The 22,229-nt window shown below is 32.7% G+C and overlaps 1 protein-coding gene across 2 annotated transcripts in view; it reads right to left on the bottom strand.

Annotated features, from left to right (window-relative positions):
- LOC129216887 (WW domain-containing adapter protein with coiled-coil-like) overlaps positions 1-22,229 on the bottom strand; it is a 67,398-nt gene that overhangs the window by 44,615 nt on the left and 554 nt on the right. For both annotated transcript variants that reach the window (XM_054851103.1, XM_054851102.1), the window contains exons 2-4: positions 14,153-14,186; positions 9,389-9,563; positions 2,240-2,385 (exon numbers count right to left, since the gene is read on the bottom strand). In XM_054851103.1, the coding sequence (XP_054707078.1) occupies positions 2,240-2,385; positions 9,389-9,563; positions 14,153-14,186 (355 nt within the window). The remainder of the gene's footprint in view (positions 1-2,239; positions 2,386-9,388; positions 9,564-14,152; positions 14,187-22,229) is intronic.

Below are 22,229 nucleotides of genomic sequence, written 5' to 3'. Positions count from 1 at the left end.
GTCCAAGATACAGAGTATGTGACCAGGGTTAGAAACAGTCTGAGTTGTTTTAAGATCCACGGGGGCGGCGGAGGTTTTCAGCGGTTTTGAATGAATTTATATGTGTGACACCAGCTGACATAATGCATTATTTTTTCTAAATAGCATAGAGGATAGTAGAAGATTAGCCATCATGTGTTATACAATGCATTATACATTTGAAGTTGAAAATGAATTCCAGTTTTAATGAGAAGCATACTTGCCAACTTATGGAACAGAACATCAGTGAAAACTTTTTATGCACACCATTATCTCATTCAATTAAAAATTTGAAGTTAAGGCCTCTATTATGAAATACAATAGAATACCTGTATAACACAATCCTCTATAAACCGCACAGCTTTTCAAAAGTAAACAAATAAGTTATGAAGTTTAAAAAATTCTTCTGTTTTGCCTTGCAAACATAAAATTGTTAGGAAAATTAAATTTTGAAACAGTTGTTCATCTTAATTCAAAACTTTTAAATGAAAATTAGCATTCACAGTAAAATGAAAATACCAGACGGTTCTTGAAAATGCAGCTGTTAAGCAAACCATGAAGATAGCAGAAGTGCAGGATAATTCACTTTCTTTTAATCGTAAAGCATATTTATTTGTGAATGATTAGTTGTATAAATAGTGTTTTAATACTCATTGCAGATAGAACTAATTCTGAAGTGCTAATATATATATATATATATATATATATATATATATATATATATATTCTGAATATTAGTTTAAAAATTTGTGAAATGACCTATTATAACGTCAAAACCTGTATCACGCAAAAGCTCTGGTCCCATGCTGTGCGTTATAATGGTCTTCTACTGTATGAGGTATAAAAAGAAGTTAAAAATAATGGTCAGCACAAAATTAGCAATGTCCATGAGGTAAAATCACATAGCAAACTAAAACGAGAGAAAGTTACAGAGATGGATGTATTTGATTTCAAAATGCGTAATAAGTAACAAGTTAGGACTAACACATAAAAAACTAAAATGCTTAAATTTTACATCTAATCTGCAAAAGTTAAAAAGTATGTACAGATTAATTTAAGAGTAACAGCATGTCAATTCAACATTGACCAAAAATAAACAAAGAAGTGTTCTAGAATAAACAAAATGATTCCAACTTGTCTGTCTTCGAAATTTAAAAATCTTTTCTTGTATTTCTTGGGGAGGGGGGGGGGGGAGGCTTTCATATAGCACCCTATTCATCTCAAAGCTGAATTGGGTGTAAATGTGACATGAAAATTATTACTCATTTTGAGATTGACTTTCATAGCTAGTGGCAATAAAGTAACTACTTATTATATTTGTTAGTGGTCGCCATTTTCTGAACAACATGCACATAACATTACTCTTCAAAACTTATGTTCCGAAAAAAATATAACTAATATTTTGTGTAAAAGGTTAACAATGTCGTCTGATAAGTAGAAACTCAAAGAAAAAGAGAATGGATGCTGAACTCTTTATGAGTTTTGCATGCAAAATTAAACCATTAATATATAATATGCATGTATATGAAAACATAACAAAATAAACTAGAAAATAACAAATGGAGCTACTATATGACTTTTAACTGTAGGCCACCATCGGAAAAGCATGCGAGTATTCTGAAGGGCAATGAATACAATAAAAATATGCCAAACCGAGGTATGTTTTACGCTGATAGAACTACCATTGAATAATTTCAACATAACGCACCAGGGAAAACATTGAATAAATAAAAAGAGTGTACTGCAAACCCTAGTTCGTAGTAAAAAGAAAATACAGTCATCTTTCTCCCTAAAAATGTCAAAATATTATTCTACTGATAAATAAAATCAACATTATTTTGTCCAGATCACAGCATATGGATTTATTGTGACGCATACGAGTCTGAAGAGATTTGTTTTCTTTGCCAAAGGGAATCAATCATACGGTCCGAGGAAAACATTGAGAATATCAAAAATTACGGAACTTTGAGAGCTACCAATGCTTGATATTTCATCTGCAGATTAACAGAATAGGAAGGGGGGGGGAAGCAAATCAGCCACATGGAACAATAGAAACAGCCTATCAAAAGCTGCTTTTTGCAAACTTTTCAAATGTAAAAAATATGAATCTTTTAACACCAATCTTTTCCTTTTAAAATACTCATCACAGAATCAAATTTAAAATGATAATCTGATATCAAGAACCAAGCCAAAGCCGAAGAAAAAAGCCAAAATCACTTACTTCATTGACATTGCGGTCATGGTTACTCTGATATCTATCCGAGTGATCAGAAGACCCCTCCCTCTCACAGGAAGACCGCGACTTGTGAAAGTCTTTGTTTGTGCTGCTTTTGGCATCATTTTTCACAATAGGAGATTTACTGGAATCTAAATGAATAAAAGAAAAATTGTAAAGTTTTATACTCAGAAACACCAGAAAAGAGAAAACAAACCTCTCTCTATGATGGACACTTACAATGTGGTCCTTTAGCAGCACATTTCTTGCTAATATAATAGCCTAGAAATGTTGCATGCTCTACAGTAAAATAAAACATATCAAAGTGGTTGCACCAAAGAGAAAAACCTTTTAACACCAAGTGCTACTTTCCCAACTAATGAAGGCCTGATGAGCAAGTGCGTTATGACAACACCGAAAAAGCTTAATATTTTAGAAATTTTTCTACATAAATAAAACAATTAGCAAGCCATCTGTTCAAGAGCTTTAGCTGATGAATAAATAAATAAAATATATCGAAAACTACTATAATGGACACTCCTTAAAGCAGACATTTTCGTGAGTTCCAGTAGCTTAATATAGGCCAGAGGTTCCCAACCGGTGGTTCGCGAACCCCCAGGGGTTCGCGAGGTGCAGGAAGGGGGTTCGCGAAAATTTCGGTGCAATGGCGGATTTTTCCTAGTTTGGTAAAAAATTATAAAATATTCAATTTGCACACATAGTCACTAAATTTTTTTTTTAATTTGAAAACGCGCCAGACTCTTGTATTAAGCTCAAAAAAAAAAAAAAAAAAATCTTTCAGCGGTTTTATAATCTTGGTTCAAAAGAAATTTTCTCATTTTTTTTTTCGATAGAGAACAAAAAGAGATATCCTTCCTTCTTTATTGCGAGGCGCCATGCAGAAACGTTGTATTAAGCTGTGGCGGGGATCACGATGACCTTAAAAAGGCGCCATCGCGTGGAGTCAATCAAACAATATACATAATATACATATGTCGAAAAAAATAAAGAATTCTCAAACAATGCATCATAGGGGTATTATTTCTAATCTGGTTGAAATATAACTCGGGAATTTCCGTCGAATTCAGTCATGGAATAGCAGACATGACAGCAAAAGGCTCCAAACTTAAAATTTATTACTGGATTTTACCCATCTGTTCGTTTTCAAAAATATATAACATCAGCATATTCAGTAAGTTACCGCCCTATAGCCAGGGCTAAGGCAGAAATACGTGAAATACACCGCCAGCTCAGTCATTTCCAGCCGAGGACTGCAGTTTCGTGCTTATTGGCACTCATCAACCCGGCATAGGAAAGTGACTGAGCTGGAGATGGAAAACCTCTTAAGGAAGCCAAGAGTGCCAAACAAACTGGTAGCTAATATAGAATTAGCGCAAATGGCTTCCTTAAGAGGTTTTCCATCTCCAGCTCAGTCACTTTCCTATGCCGGGCTGATGAGTGCTAATAAGCACGAAACTGCAGTCCTCGGCTGAAAATGACTGAGCTGGCGGTGTATTTCACGAACATCAGCATGCTCATAGTTCTGGGGAAATAGTTGTTAACAGACGTATTAGAGATACTTTAGAGATGCTTGAAAACAAGTGATTTTGTTTGCAATTGGTTTTGCTACGTGAACTTGCTACTCTGTTTGTGAAGTTATAATCGTGTTGGTAATTTTTATGATTTAATAACTTTCTGCTGTTATGGATCAATGGTTGAAAACTGGTAGTTTGGTTGAGCGACAAATGGACAAGCAGTCAATCGATCAACCCTCAACATCAGCAGTAGCTTTCGAATCAACACAGGATATTGAAATAGATAGCTGTAATGAACTGCCGCCTCCCCCGACTAAACAGAAAAGTGAACTAGGGGAGAAAAAAGGAAAAAAGCGAAAATATGAGTGACTATTTACAAATGGGCTTTTATTTTACTGGAGAAGAGTCTGAGCCTAGACCGCTTTGTCTTCCTTGCAACGAAGTTCTAGCGAACAGCAGTTTGAAACCGTCACTTCTGAGAAGACACCTCGAAACAAAGCATCCGACACACAAGGACAAACCTATCGAATATTTTAAAAGAAAATTGGAATATAATAAAAAGTGTAGCGTCTCTACGTTCCTGTTAGAATCCAACGAAGATATTAAAATGGCCCTTGAAGCTTCATATCGAGTCAGTTATAGAATTGCAAGATCTGGACAGCCACATACAATTGCAGAAAATTTAATTGGACCGTGTGCTAAAGATATTGTTAAGTGCATGCTGGGAGAAAAGTCAGCAAAAAAAATTGACCTGGCTCCGCTATCAAACAACACAGTATCACGCAGAATTACTGATTCGGCAAGTAATGTGGAGAAAGAACTTGTGAATAGAATAAAAGAGAATAATTTTGCGATCCAGCTTGATGAGTCGACTGATGTAGCAAACGCTGCAATATTACTTGTCTATGTTAGGTATATTTTTAACGATACAATTAAAGAAGATGTACTATTTGCAAAACCTTTGAAAACCAACACAACTGGAGAAGCAATTTTTGAACTGGTCAACAGTTACTTTGAAGAAAATGGAATAGATTGGTCTTTGTGTATGGGTGTGTGCACGGATGGTGCAAAATCAATGACAGGAAAATTTGTTGGCTTTGTGGTGCGAGTAAAGAAGATCAACGAGAAAATTGAATGGACTCATTGTTGCATTCATAGACAAGCATTAGCATGTAAGCGTATTCCCGCAGAATTATCCGCTACTTTGAATGATGCGGTAAAAATTGTAAATTTCATAAAATCACGTGCCACTAACTGCCGTCTATTTCACGCGCTTTGTGGGGAATTGAGAAGCCTTCATGTTACTTTACTTCTTCACACAGAAGTTAGATGGCTTTCCCGTGGCAAAGATTTGACACGCTTATTTGAATTGAAGTCAGAAGTCCAAGCATTTTTTGTTGATCATCCATTTCACTTGTCCACTTGCATATTCGATCCTCTTTGGATGCAAAGGCTTGCATATTTAGCTGACATCTTTTCAAAATTAAATGAATTAAATCTATCCTTGCAAGGTGCAGTTGTTAATATTTTCGTTGTATATGATAAAATTGAAGCTATGGTAATAAAATTGAATTTCTGGATCCAATGCCTGGAAATGGGTGAGTTTTCTTGTTTCACTTCTCTTAGTAGTTTTTTATCAGAAAACTCAATGAAACTTGATGAAAGCGTTAAAAGAAATGTATGTGAACATCTGCAACATCTTGAACTAACTTTTGACGAGTATTTTCCTAATAGGCGTAACGTCCCTCTCTCAAACAACTGGATACGCAATCCTTTTGAAGGAAATCCATGCTTAGAGAACACCCTGATATTACCTGAAAAGGAAATGCTCATCGAGTTATCCTGTGATAATTCATTGAAAACTACCTTTAAAGAGCTCTCGTTAATTGACTTCTGGCTCAGTGTAAGAAATGACTATACCGTTTTGTCCAAAAAAGCAATTCGAATTTTATTACCATTTTGTACAACATATCTGTGCGAGAAAGGATTTTCCTCCTATACTTATCTCAAAGATAAATACCGAAGCAGATTGAATGCAGAGCCTGATTTAAGACTCAAACTGTCAGACACTGAACCAAACTTTCAGTTTCTTTGTTCCGTCAAACAGCCACAAATATCGCATTAAGGATTTTTTTCCCCAATTTAAAGTATGCTTAAAAAAAATAGTTGGTTTATAAAACTTCTTGTTTATAATTTTTCTTGTAGATGTAGTTTTAACTTTTTATTAATGTTTGCACTTAATGATATTTTACAATTATATTTTTGTTTATTGCAATCAAATGCTGCAAAAAATGGAAAGCAAACATGCTGTTTTTTTTATTGTTTCTTACATGTTACTAATTTCAACATCAGGGGGTTCGCGAACTTTTTTGCCTGTTCCAAGGGGTTCGCAAAGAGAAAAAGGTTGGGAACCGCTGATATAGGCCATTCCATATAATTCACTCTGAATAGTGGACACTACGAATAACTGACAGTTATCTGAGAAAAGAAGTCTTCTTTTGAAAGCTTTGACAAAATTTTATAAGCTATGTATAAGGTGGTTTTTCAAATCCTATTTGTGATCCTCACATTTAGATTTTTAACTTTGCCCCCCCCCCCTTTAAATTTGTTTTCCTACTTCAATATATTTTCCTCACTGTAGTTGCTTGGTAAAAGAAGTCATGAGTTACTTTTCTAGAAGGGAGTTTATTCAGTTTAGTGTGAAAGTACAAGTTGAAATGGTAACTGAAAGGATTGACATCAAAAGGGCTGATTGATATATTGTAGATGATGATGAAAAAATTTTTCTTTATTCATTGCTTGCTTAAAATTTTTCAAGTTGGAAAATTTTCAGAAGTTAAAGGATAGGTGAAATTAGAAAAATGTGGATCATAGTTGAATGTTATGAGTTTTATTTCTAGAGCAAAATGATTAGTTACAATTTGAAAATAACAAATAATATGCAATCATGATAAGTCTAAGACGTGATAATAGTAATCTTTTTATTAACAATGTAGTTAGTTCTTGTTGAATTAATTGCTGTAAGTTCAAAAAAAGAATTCTTTAAGTAATCCTCCCTAATAGCGGACAAAACTTCCAGTCTCGTGGCCCTCCAGATAGTGAACTCAAGTAAAATTTTCCAAAAACAGTGAAATTTTCTGAAACTATAAAAAAGCTCTGAAGCTTTAAAAATACTGTTAAAATAGGAGTTTAGTCAGGGCCTGTTGATGAGCTCATAACAGTCCATTCCAACTAATACGGGCAACAACTGCATCAATTTGAAAGCTCTGCTGAGGTCAACTGCCCTAGCACCATATTTTCGGGAATAAGCGCCGCGGCGCATTCAAGAAAAAAAGCAAAAAAATTGCTGGTGCGGCAGATAAAATCTTTTTTTTCAAGTAAAAAAATTCCCAAGTTTTTAAAAAACGTTGAAAATGCTGCCAATAGATGGCACCACATCGTCCTGCTGCCGACAGTTAGCACAACATAACGATTAATGTGGGAAAAGTACGTCAGTCACGTCGAAAAACGTCAGTGTTTCAATATTTTTTCTTTCATAAAACAACATTTTTCGATGTTTGCAATATTCTATTTTGCTTCTGATTCTATATAAATAACCATGTTACTATATATAAACGCTTTTAATAATGATTAACCGATTTCAAACGCCGAAATAAGCAGTAAAAATGACTTTAAAATCAAGTTGACGAAAAAATATAGGTTTGACATAGTTCTATATACATGAAATACACCGCCAGCTCAACCAATTCCAACCGAAGACAGCAATTTCATGCTCATTAGCACTCATCAGCCCAGCGTTGGAGTGACTGAGCTGGAGGTGGAAAACCTCTTAAAGAAGCCAAGAGTGCAAACAAACTGGTAGATAATACAGAATTTGCACTGACCAGACGAGTGACCGAAGCAATGGTTCGGTACAACTCGAATATTGAAGGCAAGGCAGGTATATTCAGTAAGTTACCGCCCTATAGCCAGGGCTAAGGCAGAAATTCATAAAATACACCACCAGCACAGTCAATTCCAGCCAAGGACTGCAGTTTTGTGCTTAAAATCACTCATCAGCCCGGCATAGGAGTGACTGAGCTGGAGGTGGAAAACCTCTTAAGGAAGCCAAGAGTACCAAACAAACTGGTAGCTAATACAGAAACTGCAGTTCTCGGCTGGAATTGACTGAGCTAGCGGTGTATTTCTGCCCTAGCCTTGGCTATAGGGCGGTAACTTACTGAATATACCTGCCTTGGCTTCAATATTCGAGTTGTACCAAACCATTGCTTCAGTCACTCATCTGGTCAGTGCTAATTCTGTATTAGCTACCAGTTTTTTATGCACTCTTGGCTTCCTTAAGAGGATTTCCACTTCCAGCTCAGTCACTCCTATGCCGGAATGATGAGTGTTAATAAGCACAAAACTGCAGTCCTCGGCTGGAGTTAACTGAGCTGGCGGTGTATTTCATGTATTTCTGCCTTAGCCCTGGCTATAAGGCGGTAACTTACTGAATATAGTTTTATATGTTTCAAGAACCGTGTCCATTATTGTTCGATATTCTAACGTCGACCTACGTCGGTTCTACATCAATCGATATTTTTGTGCTACTTGGGCCAGAGTTTAACATTGGCAAGGCATTGAGGAGAAGGGTCCGCGTCCCTCGCTCTGGATAATCAAAGAATGTCTCCTCCCAAGGTAAGAAAATTATATTTATAGTAAAGTATATATAATTTCGTTAATTAAAAGTATTTCTTTCATTTGCATTTCATTCCACCTTTCTTTACTACTAATTGTGCTTTTAAGTTGTTTAATGTTAGGATTGGCGCTTATGGCGGGTGCAGCACTTATACCATGTGCGGCAATACATTAATTTTTTTTCCCTTGAGAATATATTTCGATCTGGCGCTTACGCTGGGTGCAGCACTTATTCCCAAAAATATGGTACACCTAAACAACTTTTACGGGTCTTGATCTGTCAAATATGAAATCTGATCAAGTTAAAAAGGATTAAAGCCTCTTGATAATATTGGATATAAATAACTTCAACTTTAATGAAGTTTCATGTATTAGTTTAAGATAGCAAACATGTCATCAATGATGCAATTAAAAATACACTGCAGTAACTGCAAATTTAAAAAAAAAAAATTTGGCATTTTTGTAATCTATTGTATATGTTTATTGTACAAGCTTGCTATTTGGTTTCCGCTGAAAAAAAGTCCAATTCCAATGTTTTCCTATTGTTAGTATATTGAATCCAAAACGAGTTCAATGAAGTTTCTCGAAAACTCATTTCTGCATATACCGCCATTTACCTGCCCACAGCAGATTATAATCTAAGCCTTTATTTACAGCACTCGTACAAGCCATTAAGGAAACATAAAAACATGCATTATTTCTTGATTTTATTAGTTTTAAAAATTTTTGACCGTAGCAGATATAAAAATTTTGATAATGATTTGAAAGTTTTAAGAAAAGAAACAAATTTATAAAAATGAACAAAATAACCAATACATAAAATTTCATTCCTACCATAATATTTCTACAAAATATTAATAGGATAAGTTTGGAACAGCAGTTGTGTCATCACTTTGTTTAGGAAAAAACGTGGTGCATATTAAGTTTCACATGAAAAACTTACTTTCATCATGATGATCTTTATCTTTAAGTCGTTGCGAACAAGGTCGATGATAACGAGGACTACTTTTGTTTTCTAGGCTATCATTTCTGCTTGAGCTTTCACTGTTGCTCGTGATAGGAGATCCCTTGACTTTGTCGCTTGTTCGTTCATTTGGTTTGGAAAATTTGTTAGTATTCTGGAAAGCAAAAACCATGATCAGATTTCTTTTATTCCAGCATCTTAATACATGCCACAAGTTAGTTGATTACCATATATTTTTGAGCTTGTGTGTTTGATCTTAGAGCACCCACTCATAAACCCTTGCTCAATCTTACTAGGTACATGATGGATTTTTACGACACAGAAAAGAAAACTATATTCAGGGTGTTTAGAGGAATCAAACTTGATGGATATGTTCCAAAGGAGCAGCTGGTTAACTTGGTCGGTTTCTTTGATGAGGTCAGTGGTTAGTGCGGTAAGTGTCCATAATGTGTTTTCATATATGATTGGCTAACTTGTAGCTTTATTAGAATGCGTTTGGTTAGTCACTGGTTGCTATATTCAAATATACTTGAATGGTCACTCTTGCAGCTTAACGTAGGACATACTTGTACGTTTTATGAATATGTATAAGTCACTCCTCTCTCTTTTAGTGGAAAATCTTTAAAAAACGTAAAAAAAACCAAACCCTCAATTTACCATCTCAATTTTGGTACTAAATTTCTCAACTTATAATGTAGTACAGTCGAACCTGTTTATCTCAAACCTGCTTATCTCGAAAACCTGTCTATCTGGAATTTTTATAATTTCCCTGCATTTACAGCCTAAATTCAATGTATTTTCCATGTTTATCTCTGAAAAAAATTCCGAAAACCTCTACATCTCGAATTCTAGCAATACAGTCATTTTCGAATTCGAAGCCCAAATATCTTCAAATCAACTAACAACAACTTCCCTTAAACACAGGAACAGTAATATGTCCTCAAGGACAGAGAGGGTAGTGGAAAAAAGGCAGAAATGCGTCCAGGAATATGTTGGTTTTCCAGGAAGACTAATGAAAGGGAACAGTCTTTTCGAGCACTTTCTCAGAAGCATACCAGAGGGCAGAGAATGGCACAATTAGGTGAGGGGTGGGCTTGACAGATTTGAAATATGGGGTGAGTTTTTCAAGTTCGTTGTTAAAGGTCATTCAAATTAAAAGCCGATAACAGGCGCCAAAAGAAAGATGGAAAAAATGGAAATTCTTGAATTTTCCAACGGCGATCCGTTAATGAAAAAAATAAATAAATAAAATGGTTCTTCCAATGCAAAGACCAACATGTTCCAGGAAGTGGATAAATGCTACAAAGATAAGTGGAAGATTTTTCCAATAATGGATTTTCAGCCATTGCCAACCTCAAGAGGATAGTTGAGTCCAAAAAAAAATTAGGCACCAAAAAACAATAAAAAAAAACTATTTTGCTTGAAAAAGGAAAGCTTAATTTTCATTACTGTCAAAATGATTCCTTAAACTTGCAATAAAATACTTAGTATAGGGCAAAATCATCTCAAATTAAACTTTTTCTCAAAAATTCAAATTTTTCTGTAAAAACTTGAATTATACCTCATTTTAAAGGTGAAAGTTTGCAGATTTTGAAAAAGTATCCATAATGCTTATACTTGCAATGGATTTTTGGTTTTGAGTTCATGTTTAAGCATCTATCAATTGGTTAGAGACAGCAGTATGCAAGGGTAATAAGTTAGACTATGTATTTAAAAAGGAAAATATCAAAAATATTTTTTCTTTTCACCTGTCTTATTTGTATTCAAAGGTTCTGAATAATTCAAAAAACTTTTTTAACAGGGTGAAAGGAAATGTTAGACTTGATATAAACATGCCAAAAATTTTAACCAGCAAATCAATAAATGAGTTAGAAAACATCATGAATTGTTGTAGTGTTCTGCAAATAGTGTGTCTCTTACTTTGATTTTGCCCTATAAAATAGTAGATCACCAGATTCTAAATTTCAATAAGTTTCTCAAAAACTCCGTATCTCGAAACCTCTTTACCTCAAATTTTTTTCCCTTTCCCTTCCCGTGAAATTCGAGATAGACAGGTTAGACTGTATTTACAGTACAGTAACCATCAATTATAATATCCCTGGATTATAAAATCAACCACTTTTTAAAATCAAATCGGGAAAACCAGTCATTAAATATCTGAACGTGAAACCAACCTTTAATAAAACCACTAGCACCATTTTTCAAAACCAAACTCAATAAAAATTAAAATATATATATATATATATATATATATATATATATATATATATATATATATATATTAGTTGAAAATGGCAATGCAGATAGCAAAATCCAAAGTTATGGAGGAATCTGTGTCAGAAGATAAGGTAATCATGTGCTACTAATTTATTGCATTTCTATGACAAGGTTACCATAGGTGACAATTCATGTAAAGATGTTATTTAAGTTGATTTTCAAAAAGCATTTGATAAAGGACAAGCTCTACTAAGCGAACTAGTTGATATAAGAATAGGAGTTTCAAGCGGGGTTAGGAACGGGCAGACTGGAAGGAGATAAAGATTAGTTATAAGGAGAAATCATTCTAAATGGAATGGTGCTATAGGAGGGGTTCCTGAGGGATCAGTTTTAGGGTCTCTTAAGTTTATTTTAATGAATGATATTCCTAAAAATATTTCTCGAAACTTGAACTGCTCTGCTGATGATGTCAAAGTTGTGGGAATTGTAGAAAATGAAGAAGAACAAGTAAAACAGCTGCAAGAGGATTTAGATCACATTACTAAGAAGGCAGACAAGTGGGGTATGACAGATAACCTTGAGAAATGTCAAATGCTACATTTAGATCACAAAGCAAACAGAATGCTTGGTTACCAAAATAGATCTATTTCAGACAAATCTAAAATGGTCCTTCTACCTCTATATGGGAATTTAGTAAGACTTTACTTGGAGTATGCGGTTTAGTTTTGGTCTCCTTATCAAAGATATTTCTTTATTGGAAAGGGTTCACAGGACTACTATGCTAGCAAGGCGATTTTTAGATTTAGGTTCAGAATTAAAAGGCTTAATATGTATCACCTAAGGCAAATGAGAGTCGGATATTTAAATTTATCACATGATTCAGATATTTAAATGTATCACAATGAAAGATGTTAATGGGTTAAATTTTGCATAGAAAGCAGGACGAGAGATCACTGCTTCAAACTATTTAAATCTCAGGCTAAACAGGAAGCTAGGAAAAATTACTACTTTAGTAGGGTTGTGGGTAGTTAGAATAGATTACTGGAAGAGACTCTAATAAGCAAGGGATAGATAACTTTAAGAGGGTTGTTGTCCTTCATTGGTGACTAATAATCTGCCTAGGACCAGCCCAGCTGGACCCAGGGCCTGTTGTTGGCATCGCATTTAGAATCGTAATTGAATTTGAAACGTCAAATTCGCCCTCTTCAACAGATGTCAGAAAAGAGCTTGATGTCATATGACATATTTAGAGCAAAGTGGAGGTAATGTTGAAAGTTAAAAAAACTTTTTAAACTTACAAACTATTCCTTACTTTTGAGTTCTGTTAATCGAACAATATGCCAGCATTTAAAGGCCCTTATGTTATTAAAAGAACATACTTCTTGTTTAGAGAAAGTGTCAACTATATTTTGAAACATTTAAAATAATACACAAATATAGAAATTCATTTCTTTTTTTAGAAAATTTATACTTTGAAACTTTTATTTTATGAAGGGTAGATATGCCACTTTATAAAATCAGTCGCTTATAAAATCAAATGTCTTCAGAGCAAATGTGATTTTAATAAGTAGTGAGCACTGTACTTTAGAATCACTTTCTATTTCATCAGAGAGTTGGAACTCCTATGGTTTTACAAGCTGTTACAACTGGAAGAGCAAGAAAGGAATTTTACACCTTTTCCTCAGAAGATAGATAAGCAAAAAAAAAAAAAAACAGCCTTCCTTTGATGACCTCCTCTATATTTAGCAACTAATCAATAAAAGTTCCCTGAACATGAAATTTTAATCAGTGAAGTGGCTAAAAAAATTAAGTTATGATACAAAACAAAATACAAATTAGTCAAAGCATTCAAAACTTCGTACTGAGATATGAGTAAAATAATACAATATGTATAAAAGTACAAATAAAAGTATTTAAAAAGATATAATAACTCGGTAATCAGCCAATTCAAGCAGGGCTTCAAGGTCAAGCGAAAATGAATGACTACGACTCTAGGAATTTTAGAGCATTTGACTCTGATTCCACAAGCACTGGCGTTGCGGACTGGAAGGGAAAATGACCGACTCAGAATAACCCCAAAATCAGTCTGACTGTTGCCCTGGTTTTGAAGTCCTTGAACAGGCGCGGATCTATAAAGTTTGAGCCCCCCTGCAAAAAGTCAGCAGGAACCCTAACTGCCTACCAGATTGCTATGTTCTAAGAGCCGCAGGCCCTTTTAGTGGCATATCCCCCCTTCCCCCCAACTGCGAGTAAATAAATCCGGGCCAGCCTTGGAAACAAGTCTCTTCACCAATGCATGAAAGAATTGTTCATGAAAACCCTAACACAGGTCAAACGAACAATAAACACGAGAATTCATATATAAACCAGAAACTGGAAACAATATGGATGGATCAGCAGTAAAAGCCATCTGCATTCAAGGAAAAATGCCACAAGCAATATTTTACAGGAAAATTTATTTGCACTTTTATTCACATTAATTTATTTTATTCAAAATAAAAATTCACTAAAATAAAATATTTTTACCTCAAAGGAATGAGTTTGATTTCTATCAAAATACCTAAAAAGGAAAACAAAATTAATACATATGTTTTTTGTACAAGTTAAATTTTAGTATTGGAAATTCTGATAATTGAACAACAGAAAAGGTATGAGCTGACCATTTATCGACAATTCTAAAATATCATTTCAAGAAGCTGTACATACACTAAACCACTCTCAGCAGTTCATAAATGAATTAAGTGACTAGTGTAGCACAAAAATAAACCGTATTTGAATTTTCTAGTCAACTTCTTGTAAAACATCATTTAAAGAATTTTAGGCATTTTTTCATAAGAATTTATTAAATTTTATCTGTGACTATATTTTAAGATCTTATTACTATTACCCAAACAGCAAAAGTAGAAAAAAAGCTGAAAATCAATGCAAGAAAATTACACCCAAAAACATGCAAAAAAATTTAAATATAATAAAACCTCATTACAGCAAATACCAATATCACGAAATATCTAGTCTATCATGACAAAATTAATGTGCAGACCAGTTTAACTGCAGTTAGGATAATGTTTAAAGAATCTTGATTTAACAAAATGGCGGTTTCTCACAAATCTACTACAAAATAATTTGGAAATAGCATTAAGTCACAAAACACAGACTTTTACAAAGATCGAAACAATCAAAAGTTTTTGCTTTGTTTTCCCCCCTTTAAAAATTATGATTGCTCCTCAAAACATAATAGCTTGGAGAGGACTCTCTCTTATACTTAAAAAATTGAACTTTAGCCTCAAATGTACATTGTGAATTCAGTTCAGGAATTCATGAGTATTTGAATAAAAAAAGTTTATGTTTACAGCAGAAAACCTTAATGAATGAAATTACTACTTCATCTTGGGTGTTTTTAAGGGCGATAAATGTTAACCTAAGGTTGAAGTTGCAAATTTTTTCTTAGTTATCTTAGTTAAAATAATGTTTTAAAAAAATTTAGTTTACAATGGTGTACCAAAAATTTTTACAATTAAAAAAAAAAACTTTAAAATTAAAATAAAACTTTACAATCAATTTAAATTTCAATTTTAAATAAATAAATTCTAGTGTTGAGCTGCATATTAAATATTACTGTGCATTCAAATTTCAAAATTTTACAAAATGATTTCATTTTTGACAAAAATGTTTTTAAAATTTATAAAAAGCAGCCCCTGTGAAAAATTCTGAACTAATCCTCAAAAAGTTTAATTTTTTTTTTTTTTTTTTGTTCACAGGTTTTTTACAAAGAAATAGCGCAGATGGATAGTGAAGAATTAATGCTCAGTACTTTGCAAGCAGGGTTCGAAAATCTCATGAAATGTTCGAAAATATCCGATATTTTGATTACAGGGGTCTGGCCAGAGGAAATTTGGGTCCGTTAACGGACCCTTCACAAAAATCTGATCAACCAAAACAGACCTTTCACAAAATCCCGACCAACCAAAACGGACCCTTCACAAAATTCTGATAAACAAAAACGGATCTTTCACAAATTGTTTATTGGAAGAGCAAATCTCAAATCAAAATAACGCAGCATGTTTGGAACCTTTTTTAAAGTTATATTAGAGGTATCAACTCATACAAAATCTGCTAATTTTTCAAAAGAAAAAAAAGGCGCTCCATGATGCTCCTGCAAGCGATAAATAACTACTAAGGCCTAATAAATGCTTGTTGTTGGTTTCTATAAAAGGAAATTAACAGCTGAAAGTCAGTTGGTTTATAATTTTGCTTCTTTGTTTTATGCAGCGGTGTTGTTGCAAATGTCTCTGAAAAAGTCAGTGGTAAGCACTTTTCTCCCAGCTCATGATTTAATAAGCAATAACATACAGCGAAATGAACTTAGGACTGCAAAGGATAATAGGGATGGAGGGAGGGCACTTAGCATCTGGCGGGTGCCATGTTTAACTGTTATTTTGGGAGAAAGTTATATGGGTTTGATTTTTCAATACTAAAAAGGATAATTAATTTTAAATAAACCCTTATTTATTGTTTTTTTCTTTAAATGCCTACATTTTGAAAAGCCCATTTTTTTTTTTACATTCAATATAAGAATCATACTTTATTCTTTTTTCTTCAAGCTAACTTCGCTTTATTAGGATGCAAATAAATGAAAAGTCTTTTTATTTTTGTAACAACGCTTATTTTAAGTTTTTAAAGAGGAATTCCATTTTCTTTTATGAGTCAAAAAATTAAATGCTGAATCGATGGTTTATTTTTTATTTATTTATTTATTTTGATTCAACAGTGTCCAGACATTAATGAAATGTTTATCATAGGACTCTAAAGTGCAATTCTAAAATAATTTTATCAGAAATATTTATTTTACAAGCCGTTTTTATACTTTTGATGCTTTGACTTTGAGGATTGCGATCTCCTTGCATCCTCTTTGCTTCCGCTATGGGAATCTGATTTTTCGAATTTTCGGTGTTAAGTATGCTTTGTTAAGGGGTAAACAATTAAAATATTTTTTATTTTTGTAAAAATCATGGAGTTAATAAGTTTTAAACGAAATTCTATGCTTTTTAACAATGTCTTGGCTCAAAAAGTTAAATGCTGAACCCCTGCCTGAATTTCTTTATTACAATTATTTTAAATACTACACATATAACATTTCTAGTATAATTTAACATTATTTAGAATGGTAAATAAATATTGATACTTGAGGGGTGCCCATCTCCCAGACTGTAATGTCGCCGTCACGTACTCCAATACTCGAAACACACTCAAGAATGATATTCTCAACAGAAAAGAGGGAAAACACTCAACATTAAGTGTCAATGATGCAGTTTGCGCCACCTCAAAATTCAAAAATTTCGTTTTCACAAAAAAAATTGGCAAAATTTGATTTTTCACAAAATTAATTGATTTTTCACAAAAATAATTGATTATTCACAAAAAACGGACCCTGTGAAAAATCCTGGACAGACCCCTGTGATATATATAGGATATTTTGATACATATCCGATATTTTCAATGAGCACAAACTAAAGTTTACGAAATAGTAAATGTGTATCCGCAAATCGCTCTTTGTTTTCTTAAATTATAATTACAATATGTAGACTTAAAATTAATGTTCTTTCATTATTTATATCTAATATTTCATTTTACATTTCTATCAATTTCAATGGAGTTAATTTAGCAGTTTTACTCATTTTACTGGTTAGCTACTTTTAGTAATTTGATCCAGAAATAAATAATATGCATTAGTCCGGTGCGCAGTTATAAGACATTATCTTTTTTTCTGAGCAATGTTGAATATTTAATTAGGCATTTTTAATATGAATTAAAATTGTTACATTACTAATAATTTCATGAATATAAAATACAAGTAAAAAAGGAATACAGTAGAAGACCGTTATAACGCACACCTTGGGACCACAGCTTTTGCGTTATACAGGATTTTGCGTTATATAGATGATTTCAAATTTTGAAACTAACATTCAGAATATATCTATATATTAGCACTTCAGAATGAGTTTCATCTGAAATGAATATTAAAGCACAAATACTACAATTAGTTATTCCCAAATAAATATGTTTCACAATCAAAAGAAAGTGCATTATCCTGCACTTCTGCTAGCTTCATGGTAACAGCTGCATTTTCAAGAGCCATCTGGTATTTTCTGTTTATTATGATTACTAATTCTAAATTTAAAAGCTTTGAATTAAGATGGAAAGATGAAAAACTTTCAAAATTTAATTTGCCTAACAATTTTTATTTTTGCAAAGCAAAACAGAGGGATATTTTAAGCTTCAAAACCTATTGTTTACTTTTGAAAAGTTGTGCGGTTTATAGAGAATTGCGTTATATAGGTCGGCGTTATAATGGTCTTCTACTGTATTATGTTACTTTGTTATATTAATGATGTATAAGTAAATCATAAAAATATAGCACATAACTTTTTGGCTATTTTTAATAATAAATGAACATTACTATGATTGATATAATTTTTATATTGAAAATACAGTAGTTGAAAAAATAAATATCGAAAATATCAAAATATGATATTTTCAAAATAATATCTGATATATATCATGATATATATCAACTGATATATTATATTGGCGAACCCTGTTTGCAAGCTTACTTATTACAACATTCTGTGTACTTTATCCCCAAAATGAACCATCTATGACAGAATATTCTAGACTATCTGTTTTTATTAAATTTTGACCTAAAGGTTTTAGACAGTAACCTGAATGTTTATCTTACAAAACACTGTGACTATTTCTTACATTTCACCCAATTTTATGGCAGAAAATTTGTGGCTAAAATAATATGAGTCATATGGCACTTGTAGCCTTGCAATGCTGCCAAGTGGATTTTAACAGAAAATTCTATGTTCTAACAGAGATTGGTTTTGTAATGAAATTTACATAATGTAGCCTCTTTTAGGCTATACTGAGCAGGACGCACAACAGGGCCAGAACGAGATTTTTCTTTCTAAGAGGGTTTAAAGGAACAAATTTTCTTGAGAAATCTACATGCGGTATCAAATTTGAGTTTTACTTCCCAATAATTTATGAATTGACTTAAATGGAAGATGGCAATTTCTGAATTTAATATTGTTCAATTGATTTATAATATTCAGTTTGTTTCTGAAGTAAATGCTTTTGATATGCAACAATTTCTGAAAAAAACCCACTTTACCAAGATATTGTGGGGTTTTCAAGTGGTACTACCCCCCCCCCCCCAAAAAAAAAAAAAAAACTGTGTAGTTTTTTTTGGGGGGTTGGGACTGGTTTAGCAAACCCTACTTAATTGGAGATAAGATATTTGTGAGAAGCTATCATTAACTAACAATTTGATAAATTTACACTTTATTTGCAAATTTTGTAGCTAGCATATGATTGCATGAAACTTACATCAACACATGGCAGTGTAATCCTGAGAAAAAAAAAGGGGAAAAGGTAAGGGGATGATTACAGATAAAAGTGTAAGATTATGAAATCAGAAAGTGGGGGATGTTTGAGCTATTTTTTTTTAATGAGAGGATGCTAGTTAAAAATCAGAAAATAGAGAGACACCGTCTTTGCTTTATTACACCATTAGTAGGTAGTGTATTTTGCCATTTTAATTGGTCCATACTTGCAGTCATAATTTCATTCTGCTATTGGTTGATAATTGATTTTATGTTTATTCAGGCCTGTCATCTTGAATTTACTGGTGGGGGGGGGGGGCAAAGGATGTATATAGTGCAGCTCTGGTTAGTTGAGCTGTCACCTTGACTATGTTTACCTGTTTTAGGGGAGTTTAGTAAGAAATAGACGTGTTATTGGCTCAAATTTTAGTTGGAATACTTTTGAAAAACTACTAAGAAAGTTTCAAAACTTAGCGCCAATTACCCCTCCCTATTTTCCGAAACAGAGGTAAACATTGTCAGAGTCGGAGCTCAACTTCTCAGAGCCGCACAATAGATATATTCAATGCAAATTTTATCAGAAAACAACAAAAGACACGCCCCCTTACATGAAAAAACGTCAACTTCTCAAAGTCGGGGAGGATCCACTGACCCCTTCCCTGAATGACAGACTGTGTTAATCACAAAGGTGACTGCTCATTTTTTTATTCGAGTTTTTAAGAGAGAAAAGATTTCATTCAAAGATCTTTTCTAATTTCATGATTATACTACATAATTCTAATGATAATAAATGGATAAATCAAAATTTTGGGCATCTCTGCCTATTCCCAACCAATTAAAGCCTTGCTTCTGAATTATGCTAACAATTTCTTATTCAACTTTCCACAAACTATTTTCAGTTCTTTCAAATTAAAACATTGTTTTGGAGAAAAAAAGGATGAACAATAATATATGTACAATATTATCAGGACTAATATTTGGCTACTTTTCCATTATAAGTATGACACTTGGTTTGTAGGCTTTTATACTTTCTACCTTGTTGAAAATTGAAAAATCAAGGATAAAAGACTGTTGCTCCTCTTTTTCTATACCTTAATGGAACTTGAAATGTTCACTCATGACTCACTGCATTTGTTTGGCCAATTACTTTAGGTGTAATGGTGCAGTTAAAGTTCATTTTGGAGAATCATTTTAATGAGATTGTTTAATAGCTTTTTTTTATGTGATTGAACAATTTACTTCAATGGTTGAATTAATTTGGGAACTATCTTTCATTTTAATGTAACTTAAGTCACATTTCCAGGTTTGTTTTGTTTTAAAGTCTATTTAAAGGGCAAAATAATGTTGGGTATCACCAAATATAAGTAGTTTCTATGTAACTTATTCAAATATAACAACATAAATAACAATAAATAAAATGAAATATAATAGGCAAGTTAAATATGCACTCTGATGTACTTACAACGCAAAAATACCAAAAAAAAAAAAAAAAAAATCAATATCAAAGACTCAAGGACAAGTCAATTGCACTGACTGATATTTTTTACAGCAGAATGAATCAATTCAAATTCTTAGAAGAGTAAAAAGCTGCAGTATAATTCTTCTCTTGTTTTTTAAAAATGAATGACATCAATTAATAAAACTTTACTTTACCTCAACTTTTAAACTAAGCAGGGGTCTGTCCAGAGTTTTTCACAGGGTCCGTTTTTTGTGAAAAATCAAATATTTTTGTGAAAACAGAATAATTTTCTGAAAAACGAAAAGTTTTTGTGAAAAATCAAAATTTTTTTTGTGAAAGGTCGTTTTTTTTCCTTTTTTTTCTTTGTAAAATAAAATTATTTTGTAAAAATAAAAATTTTAAATTTATAAACATTAAGAAATGCATTGGGGGAGGGGGGAGACTCATGGATAACGTTAAAACATCATACCGTAAAGGCACAAAAATTGCCAAGATGGTAAAATGTTAGGAATATTTTCCAAGTCCCTATGAAAGGTTTACTAGACGTTTATTTATTTAGCGTTAATGTTAATTTTATAGTTGGTAAACCGTATCTGAAGTGATCACTTGTGTATTTCTTCTCCAACCTATAGCTATTCTATTCGTTAGCAGTAGCAAATTCAGTTTGCTGATATATGTTATTATTGTTTAGATTGAGAGCAGAGGGAGAAAGGTGCTGAGGCAGCAATATCAAGCTGCGGGTCAAATAACATTTTCAAAAAAATCTATAACAACAACATAGTTGCTGGCTATTTTGATTCTGCTGTGATAACAAAAACAGTAAGCATCACAGAAATATGCAGATATTTCTTTTGAAAAATTAGCCATTATTATGATTTTAGATTTGCTTTTACAATAAATGATTTATGAAAGATCCGTTTTTGTTGATTAAAATTTTGTGAAGGTTCCGTTATGGTTGATCGGAATTTTGTGGAAAGGTCCGTTTTGAGTGATCGTATTTTTGTGAGGGGTCCATCAACGGACCCAAATTTCCTCTGGCCAGACCCCTGCTAAGATAATTTTTGTTAACATGCTAAAAAAGGGAATTTCAAGCCATTTGGAAGAAATTCCACCCCGACATTAAAATTGTGTTTATTAATTTTTATACCTCTTTATTTTGTCAAAAGAATTAATTTCATTTATAAATAATCAATTATTTTTGCTTGATTTCCTATGGCATTAAAATCACAGGCTCAAAATACTATCTCTCCAAGTGTACAACAACCAAGATTTAAATCCCCATCATCGCCGATAGCAGGAATCAGGTTGTTTATGATAGCAGTTATACTACAATGTAATTAAGATTAAATGTGCGTCAAAAAGTGATTTATTCCACGGAAAATTTTCAAATGTCAAGTTTTCAAGCCTTCCTCACAAAGATTTAGATGAAAATTTTAATTTAAATCTTGTGCAAACAAATGTGTCAAATTTGCGATGTAATAGGAAATCAAAATAATAATACATTGTATGATTTTAAAATCCCTTTCAATTAAACTTCATTTAAATGATTTTATTTGTTGAATTACATTGTAAATATTCAATTAATTCTCAACTTCAACGAATTCATTCCCAGTTTTTATAAACACAATATCAGTTAAGCCTAGAAAATATTAAAAGAACTTAAAAGGAAAACTTAAAAGTGAAAAATAAAATTAGAGAAACTAATTTTTAAAGCGAGGAGTGACTAATAAGTCATTTACAGACGCATATATTTGCAAAC

Source organism: Uloborus diversus, chromosome 2 (genome assembly GCF_026930045.1).
Source record: "Uloborus diversus isolate 005 chromosome 2, Udiv.v.3.1, whole genome shotgun sequence".
In the NCBI taxonomy this organism is placed as follows: domain Eukaryota; kingdom Metazoa; phylum Arthropoda; class Arachnida; order Araneae; family Uloboridae; genus Uloborus; species Uloborus diversus.
This window is presented reverse-complemented; position numbering and strand designations above follow the sequence as displayed.